The 17,920-nt window shown below is 46.5% G+C and overlaps 1 protein-coding gene across 4 annotated transcripts in view; it reads right to left on the bottom strand.

The window, feature by feature from the left end:
* GRAMD1A (GRAM domain containing 1A) overlaps positions 1–17,920 on the bottom strand; it is a 279,381-nt gene that overhangs the window by 18,820 nt on the left and 242,641 nt on the right. For all 4 annotated transcript variants that reach the window (XM_029576479.1, XM_029576480.1, XM_029576481.1 and 1 more), the window contains 2 exons: positions 5,811–5,996; positions 5,365–5,452 (listed from right to left, as the gene is read on the bottom strand). In XM_029576479.1, coding sequence (XP_029432339.1) covers positions 5,365–5,452; positions 5,811–5,996 — 274 coding nt within the window. The remainder of the gene's footprint in view (positions 1–5,364; positions 5,453–5,810; positions 5,997–17,920) is intronic.

The following is a 17,920-nucleotide window of genomic DNA, read 5'->3' as shown; positions in this document are numbered from 1 at the left end:
ACTATAGGAAGCACCCAAGAAGAGAATCACTGAGGTAGATATTGGGATGGTTTGTATACAATTTTTTTAAAACTCTTTATAACATTTTTGGCATACAACAAACAGAAACTGACATATCTATCAGATTTGTATACGATTAAAATCCTGCTATACTGACTGGGTCTGAATTATCTTGATAACTTTTTAGCCAGATAAAATTTACCTGGATCTATGTGGGATGTTCTCATGGCATTTCAGGGCAGATAACTTTCCTGAATCACTCTGAATTAAGAATTATCCCAATAACTTTAGTCATGCGGCTAGGTAATCCTAAGATCGTCCGAGTTTGGATATATTCAGTGGCAAGCTCTGCCATTGCATATACAGCTTAAATTGCCTGGGTAGGTTTAAAAATAACTTCCCAGACAGCAGAAGGCTGAATATTGACCTCCCTATCAGGCCTATCCAGTACCGAGCGGTAGGAAGAGCTGCGTTAGTGCCTACGGCACCCGCGGTTACCGCCCGCACAGTGCAGCTCACCTACCGCTCGATCCTGAAGCCTAATTATATGTAAATGTAAGCCGCGTCCGAAAAGCCTTAGTCCCGCGCAATCCAGGATACTGGACAGAGTGCCTATACAGGATCCTGGGTGCGCGGGCCTAAGGCTTCACGCCACGCTGGTATCTGTCATTTCAAATGTCATTTGAAATGACAGATACCAGGAAGCAACGGCGGCGACAGCGCAGAAACAACGGCGAAACGACTTGTCAGTGTCCCCCCTCCTCTCGGGGCAGGGCGCGAAAAGCCGCCTTGCTCCGGGAGGAGGAGGGACACTGACAGCGGCGAAGACAGCGGCGAAACGACTTTTCAGTGTCCCCCCTCCTCTCGGAGCAGGGCAGAAAAGCCGCCTTGCTCCGGGAGGAGGGGGGACACTGACAGCGGCGAAGCAGCGGCGAAGACAGCGGCGAAACGACTTTTCAGTGTCCCCCCTCCTCTCGGAGCAGGGCGGAAAAGCCGCCTTGCTCCGGGAGGAGGGGGGACACTGACAGCGGCGAAGCAACGGCGAAGACAGCGGCAAAACGACTTTTCAGTGTCCCCCCTCCTCTCGGAGCAGGGCGGAAAAGCCGCCTTGCTCCGGGAGGAGGGGGGACACTAGCAACGGTGAAGCTTTCCCCCAGCCCGGACGCCGGCAAAAAACTTACTTTTTTGCAGCCAGCCATGAGCAGGAACACGATTTGGCCTGCCTTAGCTCCTCCCGACAAGATGGCCGCCTGCACGGGGAAAGCGTGCAATTGGCCGCTCAAGACGTGACGTCACAACATCACGTCTTGAGCGGCCAATTGCACGCTTTCCCCGTGCAGGCGGCCATCTTGTCAGGAGGAGCTAAGGCAGGCCAGATCGTGTTCCTGCTCATGGCTGGCTGCAAAAAAGTAAGTTTTTTTGCCGGCGTCCGGGCTGGGGGAAAGCTTCGCCGCTGTCATCTCTCTCCCCCCCTCCCGGAGCAAGGCTGCTTTTCGCGCCCTGCTCCGGGAAGGGGGGAGAAGAGATGACAGTGGCGAAGCAACTTACTTTTAGCTTTTAAGTTTTTTTCGCTTATTTTTTGGATTCGCCGCTGTCATCTCTCCCCCCCCCCCCTCCCGGAGCAAGGCTGCTTTTCGCGCCCTGCTCCGGGAGGGGGGGAGAAGAGATGACAGTGGCGAAGCAACTTACTTTTAGCTTTTAAGTTTTTTTCGCTTATTTTTTGGATTCGCCGCTGTCATCTCTCTCCCCCCCCCCCCCTCCCGGAGCAAGGCAGCTTTTCGCGCCCTGCTCCGGGAGGGGGGAGAAGAGACAAGCGGCGAAACAACTTACTTGCACGGGGGAAAGCGGTCTCCGTGGCAGCCCCAGTCCTCTCCCCTCCTCCCGAAGCCAAATAAAAAAAAAAGCTTTTTTTTTTTGGCTTCGGGAGGAGGGGAGAGGACTGGGGCTGCCATGGAGACCTGCACCCATGATCGCGGCCGGGGCAGGTGAGCGGGGGCTGGGGGAAAGCTTGCCACCTACCCTTACCCATGCCTCTACCGCCTGGGTCAGGGTAGGCGGTAAGTTTGCAGGTTAAACGCGCGACAAAACGGCAGGGAAAGGTAGCGTTAGTCGGGGCGTGGGTTACGGGATGCTAGGGAATAGCTAATTGGCTCGTTTGCATGCAATATCGAGCTAATTCGCTCGTTTGCATGCAATATACATGCTACGGGCGGAAGGGGTTACCCGGGGAATTTAGGACGCGGTAGGAGTAGGTTAAAGGGGATTCGGGATCGCAGGAAGGGCTAACGCGGCCGGAACGTGAGTTAAAAGCGGCTTAGGAGCAGGGTAAACGCGGCCGCACTTTACAGGATAGGCCTGTATATTCATGATGTTTAAGAAAAAATATAAACAACATGCTACTGATGAACAGCACCGGAGGGAGGCTACAGTCACTATGCTAATGATGAACAGCACTGAAGGAAGGTTACACTCACTATGCTACTGATGAACAGCACTGGAGGGAGGCTACATGCATTATTCTAGTGATGGACAGCACTGAAGGAAGGTTACACTCACTATGCTACTGATGAACAGCACCGGTGGGAGGCTACAGTCACTATGCTACTGATGAACAGCACTGAAGGAAGGTTACACTCACTATGCTACTGATGAACAGCACTGGAGGGAGGCTACATGCATTATTCTAGTGATGGACAGCACTGGATCGAGGCTACACTCACTATGCTACTGATGAACAGCACTGGAGGGAAGCTACATTATTCTAGTGATGAACAGCACTGGAGGGAGGCTACACTCACTATGCTACTGATGAACAGCAGTGGAGGGAGGCTACACTCACTATGCTACTGATGAACAGCACTGGAGGGAAGCTACATTATTCTAGTGATGAACAGCACTGGAGGGAGGCTACACTCACTATGCTACTGATGAACAGCAGTGGAGGGAGGCTACACTCACTATGCTACTGATAAACAGCAGTGGAGGGAGGCTACACTCACTATGCTACTGATGAACAGCATCAGAGGGAAGCTACATGCATTATTCTAGTGATGAACAGCACTGGAGGGAGGCTACACTCACTATGCTACTGATGAACAGCATCGGAGGGAAGCTACATGCATTATTCTAGTGATGAACAGCACTGGAGGGAGGCTACACTCACTATGCTACTGATGAACAGCATCGGAGGGAAGCTACATGCATTATTCTAGTGATGAACAGCACTGGAGGGAGGCTACACTCACTATGCTACTGATGAACAGCACCGGAGGGAAGCTACATGCATTATTCTAGTGATGAACAGCACTGGAGGGAGGCTACACTCACTATGCTACTGATGAACAGCACCGGAGGGAAGCTACATGCATTATTCTAGTGATGAACAGCACTGGAGAGAGGCTACACTCACTATGGTATTTATTTATTTATTTATTTATTTAATTTTATATACCGGCAACCGTTTGCACATCGTGCCGGTTCACAAGTAACTTACAACAGAAAGTATATAGGCATAGCCTTTACAGAGAACGGTGTATAACGTAAAACGCAGTAACAGAACAAATAACTAAGTAACTGGGGAGGGATGAGGGGGGGGGTCGATACAAAGGGGGGGCAGGGGGAGGGTGCAAACAGATACAAGGGGATAAAATGTGAATAGGGATTCGAGGAAGAAATATGTACAATGGTTATATACAGAAGTTGTACACTGGATATATATACAGATGTTGTACACTGGTTATATACAGGAGATGTAGGAAACTTTAGAGGGGGAGGGGGTTGGGTGTAGGTTCTGAAAGGGGGTTGTTGGAGAGGAATGATGGTTGGGCTAGCGTGTTAGTTGGTGAAGATGATGAAGAATGGGGGTATGCTTGGAGGAAAAGCCAGGTTTTGAGTTTCTTCTTGAAAGTAGGTGTGGAGGTTTCGGTACGTAGATTAAGAGGCATAGAGTTCCAGAGGGAGGGGCCTGCAAGGGAAAGGGCTCTATTGGTGGTGGAAATGAGTCTAGTGGATTTTATGGAGGGAGGGATAAGGGTTCCACGGAGGGAAGCACGGGTGGGTCTTGTGGAGGTACGAGGGAGGAAGGGTGGGTTTAGCCAGTTGCAGTGTTCATTAGTAATACTTTTGTGGATGAGGGTGAGGGTCTTGTAAATAATTCATGAGTGAATGGGAAGCCAGTGGAGATCAATGAGGGTGGGAGTGATGTGGTCTTTCTTATTGACATTGGTGAGGATGCGTGCAGTAGCGTTTTGGAGGAGTTGTAGAGGTTTGATGTGGCTAGAAGGGAGTCCAAGTAGGAGAGCGTTACAGTAATCAATTTTTGAGAAAATTATGGATTGGAGTACCGTGCGGAAATCGGAGAAGTAGAGAAGGGGTTTGAGTTTTTTGAGGGTTTGAAGTTTGAAATAGCAGCTGCTAAGGATAGATTTGATGTATGGTTTGAATGTTAGTTGGTTATCAAGTATAACACCCAGGTTTCTTGTGTCGGAGAGAAAGTTGGGGGAATGGAGAGTGGAGAGAGTGGGTGCGGCTGCATGTCTAGAGGAGACGAGGAGGAGTTCAGTTTTTTGCGGGTTGAGGGCTAGGTGCATGTCAGTGAGGAGCTGGTTTATGGAGGCGAGAATGGTGTTCCAGTTTTGGAGTGCAGTGAGAACAGAGTTTTTGAAAGGGATGAGGATTTGCACATCATCCGCATAGATGAAGTGTGTGATACCAAGGTTGGAGAGGAGGTTTGTGAGGGGGAGCATGTAAATGTTAAATAAGGTGGAAGAGAGGGAGGATCCTTGGGGAACGCCACAGTCGAGATTAACAGGGAGGGATGTAAAGTTGTCGGTGAGGACTGTGTAGGTACGGTTTTGGAGGAAGGACCTTATCCAAGAAAGAGCAGTACCTGAAATTCCTATGCTGATGAGAGTGTTGATGAGGATGTTGTGATTTACGGTATCGAAGGCAGCAGAAATATCTAGCATGGCAATGAGGTAGGAGTTACCGGCATCCATTCCTTTGATGATTGTGTCTGTAAGGGAAAGGAGTAGGGATTCCGTACTGAGGTGTTTACGGAAGCCGTATTGTGTGGGTAGGAGAATGTTGGATTCTTCTAGGTAGTCAGAGAGACGGGAGTTTACTAGTTTCTCAATGACTTTGGAGAGGAAAGGGAGATTGGAGATAGGACGGAGGTTAGATAGATTGGAGGGATCAAGGGAGGGTTTTTTTAGGATAGTGGTATTGACGAACTGCACTCAAGGGAGGGGTTACATTTACTATGCTGCTGCTGAAAATTATGCAGCAGAGGAAAGATGAGCTATGTGGATGCTGTGCATTGCATGAGTGGATACCCAGGGCAGAGATGATGCACAGGATACTTACACTATGCTGATGATGAGGAGCACAGTAGAGATGCTGTGACTTGCCCCTCGCTCTGAAGGGTGATCTGAGAGGCGGGAGGATACGCTGGCTGCAAAAAGGAAGACAAGTTTTCAACCCTTATTTTATATCTGGATTCACGAAATCAAGAACTTATTGCAACCTGAAGCCTGTATCTATGGCAGCCTGGCCCCTGCCATTCCCAGTATCTTCCACTCTCCACTTTTACCAGCAGGAAGATTCTCAGCCTGAGGTCCCACTCCAGGAGGCAGAGCCTATGAACTCAGGAATTTGGGCTGGAGGGGGAAGTCCAAGAGCAGGGGAGGGAAATCAGAGGGTAGGAGAGAAATGAGAGATCTGCAGCAAGCACTGGTAATGCTCTGACTGACTGCAAGCATCCCACTCTCCCAGACCTGTGTATGCAATCCTCTCCCTCCCCTCCTGCGTACCCGAGGTGCGAAGGCTCCGGCTCCCCTTCTCCTCCTCCGGCATGTCGGTGGCACTGTGCCCGTCCCCATGTTGGGATTTCCAGCTCAGCGTTCGCTTCCTGCGACGTAGCGATGAAAGCAGGCCTGGCTTCTCCTTCCTACACGGCTCCTCCAGCCACTGCTTCTCCGCCTTCAACAGCTCCTCCTCTACAGGGACCAGGGAGGGAACAAGAGCAAGGGAGAGGACAGAAGAAGGAGGGGAATTAGAGAGGGCAGAGGTGACAAGAAGGAGGTGAGAAAGAGATAAGGAGAGAAGGGGAAAGATGGACCCATGAATAATACAGACCTAACTTTCCTTGGTGTTTGAGGTCCTAGCGTATCCTTCCTCTCTGTAGCTGGAGTCGCCCTACATTGCTGGTTCTCTTTTTTTGTCTCTCTACCTCTCTCTAGCTTCTATGTTCCATCTCTCTCTCTCTATTCCTCTCTCACCCCCTCTTTAAGACCTTCCTCCCCGCAATGTGTAGATGTCTTGAAACATAGAAATGACGGCAGAAGAAGACCAAATGGCCCATCCAGTCTGCCCAGAAAGCTTTCACACTTATTTTTCTCATAAGTATCTGTTACTCTGACTGCTGAGGTCAGGGCCCTTATTGGTAACTTTTTGAATCTAGTTACCTTTCACCCCTGCCACTGATGTAGAGAGCAGTGCTGGAGCTGCATCAATGTGAAGTATCAAGCCTAATTGGTTTGGGGTAGTAACCGCCGCGATAAGCAAGCTACCCCCATGGTTATTTGTTTACCCAGGCTATGCAATTCAGTCCTTGTTGGTAGTTGTCTGACTGTAAATCCTCTTATCTTCATTCCCCCCTTCCGTTGAAGCAGAGAGCTACACCAGGATATGCATTGAAAGTGAAGTATCAGGCTTATTTGTTTGGGGTAGTAACCACCGCAACAAGCAAGCTACTCCCATGCTTATTTGTTTACCCAGACTATCAGGCCGATACAGTAAAGTTCGCAGGAGAGCGGGCAAGCACACGCTCTCCCGGCGCGCGCACAGGCCAGTGGCCTGTGCACGCAATACAGTAAAACAAAATATTTAAATTAGGGCCCGCAGTAAAAAGAGAAGAAATACTTCCTGACATTGGTTCTTAGTCTTCCTCCCTGGAGCCTCAGCTCGTGACCTCTGGTTCTGCTGATTTTTTTCTTTTTTATCATGAACATTTTTTATTGATGCATACATGAAACTACAGGTGTAAAACAGTAACAGAACAAAACAAGTAAATGCATCACATTTTCAGTGCACACCCTCCCATTATGTCTCCCCCCCCCCCCCCTTGACAACAGCCTGATTAAAGTTCCACTGATGAACAGGATAATCCATGTCAGATGAGCCATGAAACAAATGTGCAGGTAAGAAAGTCCCTCGCTACCCCCCGCAGTGATCATATAATACAAATTCAGCAACTCAGACTCATGAGATTAGAACAGAATGCCAATACTACAAAATTAACAAAAGCGTGAGCTCGGGCCCTCTGGAAATAAGTACTCCCGGTCAGGATCGGGTAACAAAAGTATATCATTGTAGCAAAAGCTACAGATGTATCCCATGGACGCAAAACAACTAGTCCGGAGAATAAGAGGACCTAGATGTCCGCCACTGAAGATAAGGGTTCCAAACCCGGTGAAACAGGTTTAACCGCCGATGTCTCTCTGCAGTGAGCTTGTTCAAAGTACATATTTGATCCGTCCGGCGCTGAACCGCAGCCAAACCAGGACCATCCTTGTCCCTCCAAAATCTCGCGACTTCCAGTCGCGCAGCAATACAGACTTGGATACAAAGTTCCGGTATTACTGAAGAGTCAGTACTGTTCACATCATTCAGTAAGGCTCCTTCCATAGTGAGGGAAAAAGTATGATCAAATATTTCAGCTAACCATCCTTCCACACTCTTCCAGAAAGATTTGATGCAATCCCCATCCCACCACATATGTATGAAAGACCCTGTAACGGCACACCCTCTCCAACATTTACCATCATATGTAGAGAACATCTTCCCCAACCTTTCCGGGGTAATATACCAACGATACAAAAGTTTGTATCCATTTTCTACAAGTGCGGAGGATACAGAAGCCTTACTAATGCCCAGGTGGATACGATCCCAGTCATGTGGGGACACTTCCCGCCTAAGATCAGCACTCCATGCCGTAATATGTTTGGCTTAAATTAAAATTCTGGTATTCAATAACTTGTAAATCTTTGATAGAAGCCCCCTTGTTCTATGGGGATGTGAGCAAAAACCTTCAAAAAGGGTTTTACCTCCCAACAAATCCACCAACACTCCATGTGTGCGGCAAAAATGCTCCAACTGCTTATAGGGTAAGAATTCCCTAGCCTGCAAACCAGCAGTCTCATATAAAGAAGCATAAGGAATCAGTTTGTCGCCTCCCCAAATATGCTCCAATCGAGTAATCGATTTATCCTTCCAGGCTTGGAATGCTAATGCCGGCAACCCCGGACTAAAGGCAGTGTTGTGATATAGACTAGTCAGATAAAAATAGTTCTTGGTACCCACCAACTTGGCCTTCCAGGCGGCCCACATCGCCAAGGTATGTCTAGTAGTTGGCAACATTGCTGAACAGTCCTTCCACGTTCGCTTAGGTTGCCAAGGCATTGCTGCTAATTTCATCGCGGGCATCCTACTCTGCTCAATAGTCACCCAATGCTTTGGTGTGTTATCCACGTGCCACTCAATAAGGGGACGGACTTGGCTAGCTGCATAATACCATTGAAAATTGGGCACACTAAGTCCCCCCTCTACTTTAGTTTGATATAAGACCTGTCTATTAACTCGGGGTGGACGCCTCCTCCAAATGAAACTGAAAATCCGACGCTGCCATTGTTTAAGTGCTGCATTAGAGACAGCTATGGGCAAGGACTGAAATAGGTATAGTAATTTTGGGAGAATATTCATCTTTACAGTCGCGATACGCCCCATCCAGGACATGGGGACTCTATGCCATTTATCCAAATCAAAGAATATTTTCTTGAGTAATGATGGGTAGTTGCAATCATATATATCTCTCGGGTGACTAGAAAGGAAAACCCCCAAATATTTAAGCTTTTTATGAGTCCAGCGAAAGGGATGGAGAGGTTTTAAAAAATGCACGGTGGCATCGGAGCAAGTGATGTTGAGTATCTCCGATTTGTCCCAATTAACGCGGTACCCCGACGCCCCGCTAAACTGCCTGATTTCGTATTCTATGGCCAATAAGGTAGTATGAGGATCCATCACAGTAAAGATAATATCATCAGCAAAAAGACATAGTTTGTGATGGGAATCACCTGCCTGTATACCCTGTATAGTTGGATTATTACGGATTTTGATTGCCAGAGGTTCCAGAAATATTGCAAAGAGAATTGGCGAAAGAGGGCAACCCTGTCGCGTACCCCTTTTTACTTCAAAGCTATCAGAATACCCCCCATTGATTTTGAGGCATGCTTTTGGGTGATCATATAATTTAAGCAACCATTCGCAAAAATATGGGCCAAACCCCATTTTACGCAATACTCCGAATAGAAAGGGCCAATGCACCATATCGAATGCTTTTTCTGCATCCATGGAGAGAAAAAGCGCGTCTGCAGATCGTTCATGTACAACCCATAACAGATTTATCAGTTTGCGGATGTTATCTCCGGCCATTCTCCCCGGTATAAATCCTGCCTGGTCTGGATGGATAAGGGTTTTAATATAAAGATTCATGCGGCCAGCCAGGATTTTTGCTAATATCTTAAGATCCAAATTGATCAAGGATATGGGGCGATAGGATCCACAAGCTGTTGGGTCTCGCCCCGGTTTGGGGAGCACTGTGATTCCTGCCAAATTAGCCTGGGGACCCAGCTGGATGCCAGCTCTTAGAGAATTATACACCTTTTGTAGATGCGCAACAATATGAGGCCCAAATTGTTTATAAAATTTGGCCGTCAGACCATCCAGGCCCGGAGATTTCCCAACCTTCAAATCCTGTATACTAGCTAGTATCTCTGCAGCTGTGACCTCCGCATCTAGCACAGATTGGGCATCCGCAGAAAGGCAAGGTAAAGGTATATCTGCCAGATAACCATCCACTATGTCTTGGGAAATAGCAGCATTAGAATCGTATAACTGCGAGTAAAATTCTAAAAATCTCTTTCTAATATCGGTGTTATTGGTAAGAATGACATCTGCAGTGGACTTAATCTTGGCGATATTATTTTGATATTGTACGTGTTTTAAACGTGAGGCCAACTGCTTTCCGGCTTTATTGCCCCCCTCAAAGTAGTCCGGTTTCGCCAGTAGCATGGAGTGTGCAATCTTTGAAGATTCTAAGCGATTTAGGTCCTCCCTAGCCTGGGAGAGCTTCAACCACACCTTCCCCGAGCCACTAGCCTGGTGTTGTTTGGAAAGTTGTCTTATATTAACCCGCAAGTCATGAGCGGTTTTTGAATCCCGTTTTTTAACAAAAGTCCCTCTGGCAATCAATAATCCCCGGAGGTATGCCTTGAACGCATCCCATACCATGGGTGCAGAGACATCCACATCCATGTTTTGCTGAAAGAAATGTTTGATATTATCTGTGAGCACATTAACATAATCATCCTCATTCAACAATGACTCATTCAGGCGCCAAAACCTCACTCCAGCATCATACCCCTGCAGTGTAACCTCTATAATCACCGCATGGTGATCGGACCACCCCACCGGGCTAATGTCAGATTTTCGAACATGGTGAAACACCCCCTTATCCGTTAAGAAATAATCTAGTCTGGAATAAGAGAGATGGGACGCCGAGTAAAATGTATAAACCCTGGACGTGGGATAGTGCACCCGCCAGACATCCAATAGCTGCCAAGTGTCCATTAACTCCTGCAACTTGGCCCTATGGTTATGAGAAGCTGAAACATAGCCCTTAGAAGCATCCAGCTGAGGCACCCGTGCTATATTAAAATCTCCCCCCAGAATTAGATAGCCTTTGCTATGTTGTAGGAGGAGTGCACTAAGTTGAGCAAAAAACCCACCCTGCTCTGTATTGGGGGCATAGATATTCATGAGGGTATATTCTATACCATTAATAGAAATCACAAGAATAAGATAGCGTCCCAAAGGATCCTGAATGCAATGAAGGCTTTCAAAAACCACATTGCGGCTAAACAAAATTCCCACTCCTGCATATTTAGCCTGCTTGGAGCTCGCTGCATAAAATTGAATTGGATAGGCCAACGAAGCCATTAAAGATTCATATCGCGCCCTAAGGTGCGTCTCCTGGACTAATGCGATATCAACCTTAAGGCAGTCTAATTCCCTGTAGAACATGCGCCTCTTAAATGGTGTGTTTAGCCCCTTAACATTAATAGAGGCCATTCGTATGGTAGTCATTGTATCCAATCCAAGACATCCTCTCCACATCCACTCCCATGGCGAGATCCCAGCCCCAGTACTCCACTGCCCATCTTCCCTACAATGATATCAAAAAAGTTATCCACACTACAAAAATAGCCCGTTGTCAAGGAGCGCTGCACTCTCCCCCTCTCCACATACCTTCCCCCCCTCCCCTCCCACTCAACAGATCTACACACTCCCTCCTGTAGATCCATACTCTTTTACTTATGGAGGAAGAATATAACTGACTTCACTCCCCCTTCCCCAAAATACAGGTTAAAGAATAGTAACAAACCGCTATTCCCCAACTTACAACATATGCATATCATGTATTACGAATTGAACAACATAGAAACATAGAAACATAGAAATGACGGCAGAAGAAGACCAAACGGCCCATCCAGTCTGCCCAGCAAGCTTCACACATTTTTTCTCTCATACTTATCTGTTTCTTTTAGCTCTTGGTTCTATTTCCCTTCCTCCCCCACCATTAATGTAGAGAGCAGTGATGGAGCTGCATCCAAGTGAAATATCAAGCTTGATTAGTTAGGGGGTAGTAGGGGTAGTAACCGACGCAATAAGCAAGCTACACCCATGCTTATTTGTTTTAACCCAGACTATGTTATACAGCCCTTATTGGTTGTTTTTCTTCTCCCCTGCCGTTGAAGCAGAGAGCTATGCTGGATATGCATCTAAAGTGAAGTATCAGGCACATTTGGTTTGGGGTAGTAACCGCCGTAACAAGCCAGCTACTCCCCGCTTTGTGAGTGTGAATCCTTTTTTCTTCTCCCCTGCCGTTGAAGCTATGCTGGGTATGCGTGAAGTATCAGTTTTTCTTCTCCCCTGCCGTTGGAGCAGAGAGCTATGCTGGATGTGCATCGAAAGTGAAGTATCAGGCACATTTGGTTTGGGGTAGTAACCGCCGTAACAAGCCAGCTACTCCCAGCTTTGTGAGTGCAAATCCTTTTTCCACATTTCCTCTTGCTGTTGAAGCTTAGAGTGATGTTGGAGTCACAGTAACCATGTGTATGTTTATTGAATAAGGGTATTGTGTCCAGGCAGTAGCCATCATTCTGGCGAGTCACCCACTCTTCATTGGCGGCCTCTTGACTTTATGGATCCACAGTGTTTATCCCACGCACCTTTGAAGTCCTTCACAGTTCTGGTCTTCACCACTTCCTCCGGAAGGGCATTCCAGGCATCCACCACCCTCTCCGTGAAGAAATACTTCCTGACATTGGTTCTGAATCTTCCTCCCTGGAGCTTCAAATCGTGACCCCTGGTTCTGCTGATTTTTTTCTTATGGTAAAGGTTTGTCGTTGCCTTTGGATCATTAAAACCTTTCAAGTATCTGAAAGTCTGTATCATATCTCCTCTGCTCCTCCTTTCCTCCAGGGTGTACATATTTAGATTCTTCAATCTCTCCTCGTACGTCATCCGATGAAGATCCTCCACCTTCCTGGTCGCCCAGCTTTTACTGACGAACTCAGAAAAGTGGACCCCCTCGACCAGAGTCCTCGGGTACAATTTGGGCACCAGTTTTAGATACCCCTTGTAGTTCAGGTTTTTCCTTCCACTTGTTTAGCGGCGTCTGAATTTCTCTTCAGTCTGCTATTTCTGGCATTGGCCCTCTGCCAGCGTGGATGTTGCCCCTGAGGGACAGCCTTTCGAGTGGGGCCAGCTGCTGGCATAGTAGGATGAAATCCCTTGTCTTTTAGTAGTAAAGTCGCCTCTGCTACCGTTTGCAGCTGCGAGGTTTTCCCGTCCCACGTATAGCTCAGGCCAAAAGGATGTAGCCAGCGATATTTGATGTTCTCACCCCGAAGAAATTGTGTGACTTCACGAAGCTCATAACGACTCTGTAGCGTTGCCTGGGAGAGATCAGCATAAATGGAGATCTCCTGAGACTCCCATAACCATTTTTGTTGCTTTCTCGCTGCAGCAGCTATTTTCTCCTTCTGAGAGTAATTGTGGAAGCAAACGATTATGTCCCTGGGGACATTCACTCTAGGCGGGCGGAGCGCCCTGTGCGCTCTATCCAGCTCTATTTCATCCCCCTCCTTCGGGTCTTCTGGATTCGCAGCACTGAGCAAATAGGAACAAAAACGTTTAATTAAAAGCTCACAGTTCTCAGCGCTAGTGGTCTCAGCGAAACCCCGAAAACGAAGGTTTCCCCGCCGTGCTCTGTTTTCTAAGTCGGCCATTTTGGCTCTCATAACTGCATTTTCACTCTGTAGCTCACTGCAAACCTCTTGAAGCTGCCTGCTGGTCTCTGCCTGTTCGTCCATTTTGCCCTCATGTTCGTCCACTCGGCGTCCCATCGAATGCAACTCCTCTTGGAAGTCTTCCATCAGATCGCGGATCTCTTTTTTATAACTTTTGAGATCCTGTCTAATACTGCAGAACCATTCGCGGAATTCGGAGCAAGTAGGCGCGACATCAGAGGTAAGGTTAAATTCGTCTGCACCGTCAGTCGCGCCATCAGCGGCAACCACACTCTGTTCTGGGTCCACGTTCCTTGTCTGGGCCTCCGCCTCTGCCCCGCTCGCCTTCTGGTAGGAGAAACAGTGAAAATCCACAGATTTTCTTTTCGCTGCCATCTCGGGTGTCTATTGGCAATACTCGCTGCTATGATTGAGAAAGCTGTACTCGGTTTGTCACATAAAAGAAAGCTTTATAGAGGGAATCGATCGGGAGCTCGTGAGTTAAGCAGCCATCTCTTCGGCTGACGTCACTTCCTCCTGCTGATTTTTTTTCTGATGGAAAAGGTTTGTCATTGTCTTAGGATCGTTAAAGCCTTTCAAGTATCTGAAGGTCTGAATCATATCACCCCTGCTCCTCCTTTCCTCCAGGGAGTACATATTTAGATTCTTCAATCTCTCCTCGTATGTCATCCGATGAAGACCCTCCACCTTCCTGGTCACCCTTCTCTGTACCGCTTCCATCTTGTCTCTGTCTCTTTGTAGATACGGTCTCCAGAACTGAACACAGTACTCCAGGTGAGGCCTCACCAAGGACCTGTACAAGGGGATAATCACCTCCCCTTTCTTACTCGATATTCCTCTCTCTATGCAGCCCAGCATTCTTCTGGCTTTAGCTATCGCCTTGTCACATTGTTTCGCCGACTTCAGATCATTAGAGACTATCACCCCGAGGTCTCTCTCCTGCTCCGTACATATCAGCCCTACTCCCCCCATCGAATACAGTTCATTCGGATTTCCACTCCCCATATGCATGACTTTGCACTTCTTGGCATTGAATCTCAGCTGCCATATCTTCGACCACTCTTCCAGTTTCCTTAAATCCCGTCTCATTCTCTTCACTCCTTCCGGCGTGTCCACTCTGTTGCAGATCTTAGTGTCATCCGCAAAAAGACAAACCTTACCTTCTATCCCGTCCGCAATGTCGCTCACAAAGATATTGAACAGGACCTGTCCCAACACAGATCCTTGCGGTACACTTAAAACCGCTCTCTCTTCAGAGAAAGTTCCATTTACCATCACACATTGTCTTCTGTCCGTCAACCAGTTTGCAATCCAGGCCACTACCTTGGCACTCACTCCTAAGCTTCTCATTTTATTCACCAGTCTCCTGTGCGGAACTGTATCAAAAGCTTTGCTGAAATCCAAGTAGATGACATCGAGCGCTCTTCCTTGATCCAATTCCTTGGTAACCCAGTCAAAAAAGTCAATCAGATTTGTCTGACAGGATCTTCCCCTGGTGAATCCATGCTGCCTCTGGTCCATCAATTCTCCGGACTGTAGATAGTTCACTATTCTCTCTTTCAGCAGAGACTCCATTACTTTTCCCACCACCGAAGTGAGGCTAACCGGTCTGTAGTTACCAGCCTCCCCTCTTGTGAAGCGGGACCACCACCGCTCTTCTCCAATCTCTCGGCACCACTCCCGTTTCTAGGGATCTATTGAACAGGTCACACAGCGGACCCGCCAGCACATCTCTGAGCTCCCTCAGTATCCTTGGATGAATCCCATCAGGCCCCATGGCTTTGTCCACTTTCAGATTCTTTAGCTCTTCCCATACATTCTCTTCTGTAAAAGGATTTTAATCTATTCCACTTCCCTCCAGTTTCTTGTTGTGTAGAGATGGTCCTTCTCCAGGGTCTTCTTTAGTGAACACAGAGCTGAAGTATTCATTTAATATTTCTGCCATTTCCTATTACCCCTTACTGAATAAGTGGTAAAGCTAGTGCGTCGAAAACACGCGTCCAAATGCCGGTTAACAGTGCGCTCTACTGGAGCGCACTGTACTGTATCGGCCTGTAAGTAATTCAGTCCTTGTTGGTTGTTAAGAACATAAGAAATTGCCATACTGGGTCAGATCAAGAGTCCATCAAGCCCAGCATTCTGTTTCCAACAGTGGCCAATCCAGGCCATAAGAACCTGGCAAGTACCCAAACACTAAGTCTATTCCATGTTACCATTGCTAGTAATAGTGGTGGTTATTATCTAAGTCAACTTAATTAATAGCAACCCTGGTATAATGATGAACTATGAAAACTCAAACAATTACTTCGGCAAAAAGAAAGAAAATGGCGCAAAGCCCCTTCACCAGCCTCACTCTCTGATTACAAACGATCACTCCATCTTTACAAAAGTACCACGTTGAAAATCAAAAGAGACTACTATGCCCGAAAGGTTCATCATCTCAGCTTTGACTCAAAAGCTCTATTCGCCTTCGTTTCCAGCCTCACTAAACCTATCACTCCAGATATACCACCCGAACAAGCCCAGACTAAAGCAGACAAATTGGCTCTTCACTTTAACAAAAAAATATCGGATCTCCTTAATCAGCTGATTCCAAACACTACGTCTCCAGATAACACATATCTTCCCCTAAATAAAGACATCCAGCTTAATGCCTTTGAACCCATCACAATCACAGAGATACAAAATGTATTAAAAAGAATGAAACCGTCATCACACCCATTTGATCAAATCCCTACCAAAATGCTTCTTCTTATCCCGGACACAATAGCAAAAACCCTAGCAGATATTATAAACTGCTCCTTATCACATGGCATCTACCCAGATGACCTAAAAACTGCCTCAATCAAGCCACTGCTAAAAAAAACCAAATCTAAATGCATGTGATCCCAACAACTTCCGCCCTATTTCCAACCTACCATTTATAGCTAAAATCATGGAAAAACTGGTAAACACCCAACTATCCAACTACCTAGAGGACCACAGTATTCTGTCCCCAAACCAATATGGTTTTCGCAAAGCCGCAAGCACCGAAACGCTACTAATTTCACTCATGGACTACCTACTCTCTGGTATTGATAAAGGCCAAGCATATTTTCTAATCCTCCTTGACTTCTCGGCGGCCTTTGACACTGTCAACCACGCCCTTCTTCTAAAACAGCTGGCAAACATTGGTTTAACAGGTGCCACACTAAACTGGTTCAAAACATTTCTAGAAAACAGAGGATACAGAGTCAAAATTCATAATAAAGAATCCCAATACCACCCTTCTAATAGAGGAGTGCCGCAAGGATCATCACTTTCACCCACCCTTTTCAATGTCTACCTGCTACCACTCTGCCAACTACTAACAAAATTAAGCCTGAAACATTTCCTTTTTGCAGACGACGTACAGATCGTAATCCCTATAAAAGAATCAATCTCAAAAACAATGGAATACTGGGACAGTTGCCTATTAGAAATTAAACTTCTCCTCAACAGTCTAAACCTTGTACTCAATGCTTCGAAAACAGAATTCCTGCTCATATCACCGGAAAACAATAACACACTTCCTAAACCACCCACACTCCTTCAAACAACCCACGTAAGAGACTTAGGAGCCATCCTAGACAATCGTCTCAACCTCAAAACATTCATTAACCAAACCACCAAAGATTGCTTCTACAAATTACATATCCTGAAAAGAATAAAACCGCTGTTTCACACTCAGGACTTCAGAACAATCTTGCAAGCAATAATCTTTTCCAAACTAGATTATTGCAACTCATTACTATTAGGCCTCCCAGCTTCTTACACCAAACCTTTACAAATGGTTCAGAACTCTGCAGCCAGAGTCCTTACAAATTCCAGGAAAATTGACCACATTTCACCTATTCTCAAAAACCTTCATTGGCTTCCGATCCACTATAGAATCATGTACAAAACCATTAACATCATTTACAAAACTATCAACCAACACACGCAACTCGACCTACAAATACCACTTAAAAAATTCACCTCCGCCAGGCCTATCAGGGAACACTACAAAGAGTCACTCCAAATTCCAAAGGCCAAAACCTACCAACATAAATCCTTGAGTCTCAGAGCCTTCTCATCAGCAGGTCCAGCTCTCTGGAACTCGATCCCACCTGATTTGAGACAAGAGCCATGCTCTTTAACATTTAGGAAAAGACTAAAAACTTGGCTTTTCAAAAAAGCATTTCCAAGCCTTGAATAAAACCTCCTCTCACTAGCACTAACTCGTATGCAATAATGGAATGTAAACACGAATCAACCAACCTCAAACCCTCTCTCACTAATTCCTGCTGAATATTTATCATACTATTACCATTCACAACTGTCATATTTATTCATTTGATTACCTATGTACCGTTTCATAGTCTTATTTTTTCACTTGCTATTCTAATGTATCAATAGGCTGAAATGTAAATATTGTGCTGTTCAATTTCTCCCCTTCCATCCCAAGTTTATTTTCCTTGTTTTTTGTAACT

This window comes from Rhinatrema bivittatum, chromosome 14 (genome assembly GCF_901001135.1).
Source record: "Rhinatrema bivittatum chromosome 14, aRhiBiv1.1, whole genome shotgun sequence".
NCBI lineage: Eukaryota > Metazoa > Chordata > Amphibia > Gymnophiona > Rhinatrematidae > Rhinatrema > Rhinatrema bivittatum.
Note: the sequence above shows the minus strand (reverse complement) of the source record. Positions and strands in the feature narration are given on the sequence as shown.